At 46.0% G+C, this 6,939-nt stretch overlaps 1 protein-coding gene across 1 annotated transcript; it reads right to left on the reverse strand.

Moving 5' to 3' along the window:
* Window positions 1-1,918: 1,918 nt before the first annotated feature.
* Window positions 1,919-6,027, reverse strand: LOC127303769 (uncharacterized calcium-binding protein At1g02270). Its single transcript, XM_051334475.2, has 11 exons — window positions 5,813-6,027; window positions 5,565-5,708; window positions 5,351-5,449; window positions 5,138-5,243; window positions 4,225-4,448; window positions 4,073-4,149; window positions 3,871-3,985; window positions 3,648-3,773; window positions 3,206-3,319; window positions 3,022-3,126; window positions 1,919-2,477 (listed from the first exon to the last, which is right to left on the reverse strand). Exons 1-11 carry the CDS (start codon window positions 5,813-5,815, stop codon window positions 2,217-2,219), a joined length of 1,374 nt encoding a protein of 457 aa, XP_051190435.1. The 5' UTR covers window positions 5,816-6,027; the 3' UTR covers window positions 1,919-2,216.
* Between the last annotated feature and the right edge of the window lie 912 nt (window positions 6,028-6,939).

Genomic DNA, 6,939 nt, shown 5'->3' on the forward strand with positions numbered 1-6,939 from the left:
GGTTGGACTCCACTGGAAAAACTCAAGTTTCCTGGAACGATGCCTGCGACTGATGGAGGAGAAACTGAGGGAAGCCCTAGCGCTGTCAAACTGATGAAGAAGGGGAAGACATGTAAATCCCCCTTGCCGCCGATGAGAATCGGGACGTGAGGCCAGCAACTTAGATACAATTTGGGGATCAATCTGAAGAACTAGAGAAAGAAAAAAGAGAGGAACAAATAGGAGAAGCTACTAGTTTCAGATATCAGTTCAGTCATAAGCCAAACGCCAAGGAATTTGCGTGTGTCTTGGCAGGTAAGGCCTCGGAGAACATGATCAAGGAGAACATGATCAAGAAGGTGGAGAAGTCTCTTAGGAAGGTATCTATTAGAAGGATAAGAAGGAAGAAAGCCGTACGAAGGGAAGTTTCAGAAGCTGATTAATTGTTGGACTCTTTTTAGGTTGTCATGTTCTTTTAGTGGGTCTCCTTTGCAACGTTGTGCTTTTGGGTTGTCGGTTCTAGTTGGTTTAGGGGTTGCTTTCTTTTGGTGTTGTTCCCTTCTAGGTGTGCTCTTGGCCCTGTTGTTGTAGGTTTTCGCTCGGGTTTCTCCTAAAAACTGAGCACTCTCTTCTTAATTAATAGATGAGGCGAAGCTTTTGCCTCCTTTCAAAAAAAAAAAAAAGCCAAACGCTACACGGCACAGCACAAAGTAGCTGGCCAACCCCAGCACGCACAAACGCAAATCGCCAACGCATCCTCTGTTCCCTCAGTGTGCGACTGATCAAGTGTTTCAAAAACAAAAAAAACAAAAAAAAACTGATCAAGTGTTACAAGACGTCCATTGTGATCAGTCCGCGAACGCCAGCGCTGATCTCCAAGAGGTTGGTCGCTAGTGAGGCACATGAATTTTAGATCATTGCTGTGGCCTGTGTGCTGTAAGCAAGTTTTGTTTGTGAAACCTGAAACCTGTGGTAGCTTAGAAGGCTTTAGCCTGGGAACCTGGTAATGCCTGGACGATCAAACGTTGTGACGCTGATTCATTTCGTTTTCAATGGAAAATGGGATGGGTCAGTGAGCGGCCTTTTGGTCTAAAAAGAAAAAAAAAATGGGATGTGCATATTCACCCAGATGGATGGAGACAGGAGAGGACGGCCGTGGGTTTTTCTGTTGGATCTTGTCTCCAGCAGGTATGCAGCGTGGGGAAGGATTCTGTAGTGGTTGGTGCGTGCTGAAACTGATACTTCGTCATTGGTAGCTCACATTGTGTGTATGAAGTGCAATGAGGATTAAGTACAAAGAGATAATAGAGGCTAGGGAGGAGAAAACGAGGGCTCTACAAGAGACGACGATACAAGGGCCAAACAAGGGAGTCTAAGCAATCACCAAGATGTTTTTCTTGACAAAATTGATCGTCTTTAAAAAATAGCAGCCAAAAACAACTCTAGCCCATACTTTAACCAATTGTAAAGTCTTCTGCTCAGCCAGTGCTCAGCACCAAGTCATAACAGCACTGAACTTGACATCTACTATACTTGCTCTAACTGTACCTTAGACCTGATCTAACTGTACTTGTTATGCTGTGCCCACTTCTATGACTGAATCTAGTAGTACAAGGTTTTTTCCAGAGCCAACAGCACGACAACCACGGTTCAGTATACAAATGAATTTGCATGATCACAGCAAACAACCAGTCCAAATTGATGATTACTTACATAGGATGGAATATCAACATCATGTTTATGCTTTAAGGAAAAAAAAAAGTTTAAAGCATGCATTGCTTTCTGCTTTATCTGGTGTTTGCATGTGGGTACACAACCAGTAAGAAAATATTTGCAACAAGATAGATACAATAAAAGGAAAATAAAAAAATATAAATTTGACAAAACTCACGCCATAACTCGGGAAAAAAACAAATGGTGACAGGTTAACTTCCACCAATAAAAAAGAGAGCGAAATTTAGTCAGCTATCATTTGCCTCACATTTTACAAATGAATGGCTCAAGATTCAGTTTAACTTGCACCAAAAAAGAGAGCAAAATTTACATTTATGAACATGAGGAGACAGGTTTTAATACAAACTGTTGACACAGACATCAGCGATGCATGCTAACAGCAACACAAGTCAGTCGCCTCTTGTGACTACTCTGGGAACCTAAAACATCTGGATCTGGTTTATATGTCACTCATTGTATATCTATGGCTGTACATGGATTGTATCTGTACTGGCGATTGATAGCTAGGGAGTCCGAGGAGTGCGTGGAGAGCAAGGCATTCTTACAGGTGAGAACACCACCGTAAGGGGTGCATGATCTGAGAGGCTGTAGTTCTCAGGCCACATGCCCTTCTCTACTTCTGGGGGGAACAGAACAGCTTCCTTCACGGTGAAGCCAAAGGCTTCATCATTCGGTTCTAACGTAACAAGGCTTCCATCAGTGATGTCAATTTCAGTATCATCCTCTTCTTCTTGGTTTTCGCATTTAGGGCTCCAGATACACCGCTTCAGGAGTTTAAGAAACAATATCAATTGTGAGTTTCTGAGTGGACGAATTAGACTTTTGAGCAAACAAAAATGATTAAACGTTTTAGATAGGACAATCTTTGCCAATTAGTATTTAGGTTTGACATGGTCAGGAACTTAAATCACCATGATTTCAGTTTTCTTTGGCATTACAATCCGACTCTGATAAGGAGCATGTTGGCTTTAATAATTGGAGTGCGAGACAGAAAAGATGTCCAAGCAAGAAGGAGCACAATTCATTGCCAATTATGATAGAGCTTTCAGGCCGTCTGAGGTAATTCATTAAAATTTTGATCCGACAATAGATGTGTTTTCACCCACACAGCTTCCATCTGGCCATAAGTTTACAAGGCATTTCTTACCTTGTATGCTTCAAATTTTGGTCACATGGCATGTGCTCCTAGGAGTTAGGCCATAATATTTTCTACATTCTAAATCTTATTGACCTCATTGTTTGTTCAACTTTTTTAACCGAATTGCTCTTTTTGTTTAACATGAATCTCAAGAAAGTTACAATATTTACCTGAAATTCTTTATAGTCAACAAACCCATCCCCATCATGGTCAGCTTCACTCCATAGATCTTTCATTTCTTCAGAACTTACACGGTCGGGATGGACCATTCCTAACTGCATTTACTGTAACATCAGCACCAATATACTTTAAAATGAATGCTTTTACATAGCACACATATGGTGACTTCAATACCTGACAAAGTGCCTGGCAGAAACTTGAATATGTGATATGATCATTAGGACTGTCAGCTCTGAGAAGTGCGAATGCATTCTCCTCCGAAAGGGATGCAACTTGGAGAAGAAGATACTGAAAAATGAACAATTTAGACTTGTTAGGCTGCGCTTCGTACTGCGGTGGATTATCTAATCCTGTTTTTCCCACCCAGTTTGCCTATTTTAGTGTTTGTTTGACCTGCTTTAACTATTTGTGTGGCTAGATTTCAACAGCAGATCATAAAATAAACATAGAATTGCACAGCACAGCACAGCAACTGCAAACCGAACCTTAGTTTAAGGGTCCAAGGAACTACGTGCATTCTTAATAGATTAGCATGTTCTACAAGGTCAACTGTTAGTTTATATTAGCAGTAACATGCTTTTTTTATTAATGACACAGCATTGAGCATGTTGCTTACCTTGATAATACCAAAGACAGCTTCATTCCAGCTAGTTTTCAGGGGCTTCCTGCATTTGTCTGGATTCAGAAGCCATATAAAATCAACTCCACAGATGTTCCCTCTATGATTCCGATGACTCACCCACTATACTCAAGAGGAGGTAAGGGTGGAGAAAAATTAGAATACAATACAATCATCAATGTCAAGAATAAGTACTAGTAAAAGAGTTTTATCCCGTCACCTTGTGTGCATCTTCTTCGCTGTCACTGTACTGATGGGCAGTGTCATATGATGAAACAAATCCTTGTGAACAAAGGAATTTGTAAACTTGGCCACGTTTACTTCCGTTCCAATCACTGTAATACGAATGCCCTAATCATATGTTAGTATCCATTTCGCTGTGATATTCATACAAGAATGTGGAAATTAGCCTTGTTACTCACCCACATAGGATAATTGGCATCGGACTAAGTTTATGCTCTTCCTGGTAAGCTTGTATGTACTGAAGGATCTTATATACCTGCCATTCTCACAGCAGTCAGTTGCTGCAGAGCCTACTGAAATACTGTGAGACTGGATAATCATTTGCACATACCTGCTTGAGCCGAACAATTGAAAGGCTGTGATCATGGGGGAACACCAAATGGGTGTTCACGATCAGGCTCTGCTGCTGGACGCAGCTGCTGCTTCGATTTTGCAAGTAAGGCATGGCTGACTCAACGTGCAATAGCTGAGCAACTCGATCTCCAAAATCATTGAAAAGAAGCTCCCGGTGGTTCAAGACATGGAAGTACTTCCTATGTACAGCTGTCAGAAGACCTGGGCAGGAAAGATGCAGTTTCATCAGAGAAAATTTGAAGATAGCTCTCGGTGGCGTTTATAACAAGGTAACAACTCGAACTATCCTATGTGCTTTTCAATACATTGCAGAATGAAACAGGCAGCCATGGCTACTGAGAATACTAGATGCATCATCAGTGTCAAAGACATTGAACATAACAGACTACAATTAATTTTGGATATCCTTTTAAATACCGGAAAGGAAAAAAACAAGCATCCCAATGTAAGGATAATCATGTGAGGCATCAACATCATATGCATTCGACCCAAGAGATTAACAGCATCGACATGGGTATAATCTGAATTATGAAGACAGGAACTGAAAAGGAAAGGCACAGGAGCCAAGTTGGAGGCCAATTGTTCACACGCACCTTGTACCTTTTTTTAGTCTATGTTCTGCATTTTCTATGGCACACAAAAAAATGGAGTTTTCTGATATTTACTAAGTCCATGGAAGAATAAAACAAGCACTTGGACGGAGCAGGCAAAATGGACGGTGGTAGGCTAACAAGAACAACACACATCTCTCATCCATACCACAAGATATTATAGTGCCCAAGCTGAAATGAGTAAGAGACAGCTCACCGTCTCCCTAGTTCATACATACCACAAGATATTTTGGCATCATATTGCCACGCTGAAATGAGTAAGAGAGAGAGAGAGCTCACCGTCCCCACGATTATTTGTGCGAGCGAGCTTGAAGAGGGTATAGTTTGCATCACCGAGCCGCTTCTCGTACATGTTGACCAGCTCATCGTTCCCCAACCACACCTCCTGGGACAAAACCAAGACCATCGCATCAGGCCGTGCGCATTGATTGGACCAAGATTGGATGAAACAGGGGAAGCGCAGCTAGGCAGAATCGCAGAATTCCCCCTCACCTGGAGGCAGATGATGGATGAGCGGCCGGCGAGGAGGCGGTCGATGATCTTCTCGTTCCTGCTGAACCAGTTGGCCCTGTTCTGGCTCTCCCTGCAATTCTGCGCCCAATGCCAACGTCAACGTCACTCCACCGATCCAGCGGAGCACCGGCGATAAATCGAGCGGATTCCGAGGGGGGGTGGGAGGGAAGGGAGAGGACGAGATCCGGCTCACCTCGGAGTCCATCCGCTTGTAGATCGGCGCGAGGATGTTGAAGGTGGTGCAGGAGACGGAGGAGCACTCGTCCCGCGCCTGCAGCAGCGGCGGCGGGCGGCGCCGCTGCCGCCTCGCGCCTGCCTCCCTGCGCTGCTTCTTCGTCTGCGCCAACAACCCACAACGATCTCAGCATACTCGGCTCACCGACACGCCGCTCAACGGTGGAATCGACATCCCAACTAACAAAGGCTAAATTAATTCCTCACCATTGCGATGGCAGGCGGAACCGAGGGAGCCGGATGGAGGCGACGGCGACGATGAGGAGGAGGAGACGGCGGAGAGGCGGTGGTGGCCGGGAGGGCTGGTCGGCGTAGCTGCTCCCTGCTGACCTTGCGATTTGGCGGCTGCGAGGAGTCGGAGAGGAGAGGAATGAGGCTGCCTGCCTGCGGAATGATGTGCTTGCTGCTTGCTGGCCTCCGCGTCGGCGGCTCGCCTTGGCTTTTATACACCACGCGAAATGGCTTCTCCAATTATTTTATCACCAGAAAAATATAGTAAAAGCCAAACAAAATTTCAGGCGAGAAATTGGCGACCCCGATAGGCGATGACCTTTGCGGTCCACGTCACCCTCATAGGGCCCGCTCGTCCGTGGGTGGGTGCCGGGAATGTGACCGTTGGTGACCCCCTACGGTCACACTTTCTGGACGGGGGACTTCCATTTTATTGCATTGCTTCATTTTCAATGCTGATGTTCTATTTGTAATAACAAACGAAATGTTTTTAAAAAGACACCAAAAGCATCTTACATTTGATAACCGTCAGGGAAAACAAAAGCCACTAGTACAAAGTAGATACAACTTAACATGATCGGACTCGAATGAAGTCCCAGAGGAGAGGAGGAAACGTTTCGAGCCCGCGGGAGCGACCCTAGCGCAGCCACCACTCCTCCTCCGCCTCTCCCTTGCCACCATCGTCGGTGCAGGCTGCCAAGCCCGCGCGGTGCTAGGAGTGGCGGAGCTGCTTCTACCTGTGTGCATGGAGGGAAGCATGGGGTCTCTTCGTCTCGCGGCGGTGCTCTCAGGTCGTGGAGGTTTCGGTGGTGGCGCGTCTTCCTAGGCGATGTAGCGCCGGGTGGTAGGGTGGTGACGATGTGGCCTCTTGGCTGCGGGGCGGCGCGGTGGCTCGCGACGGTCCCCCCCCCCCCCCCACGACCCAAACCCGGGCCCTTCGGGCCCCATCTAGGTATGGGAGAACCAAGTCCGGTCATGGTTGTGCCGCCTCTGGCGGGTCGGGGGTGGCTTGAGCTGGGGGCGATGGGGCCAGCAGCGCAACGATGTTGTGGAGGTGGTTACCTCCCGCGCGGCTGCTGCTCCGCCGCATCTCGCTTCCAGCT

This window comes from Lolium perenne, chromosome 1, assembly GCF_019359855.2.
Source record: "Lolium perenne isolate Kyuss_39 chromosome 1, Kyuss_2.0, whole genome shotgun sequence".
NCBI classification, from domain to species: Eukaryota; Viridiplantae; Streptophyta; class Magnoliopsida; order Poales; family Poaceae; genus Lolium; species Lolium perenne.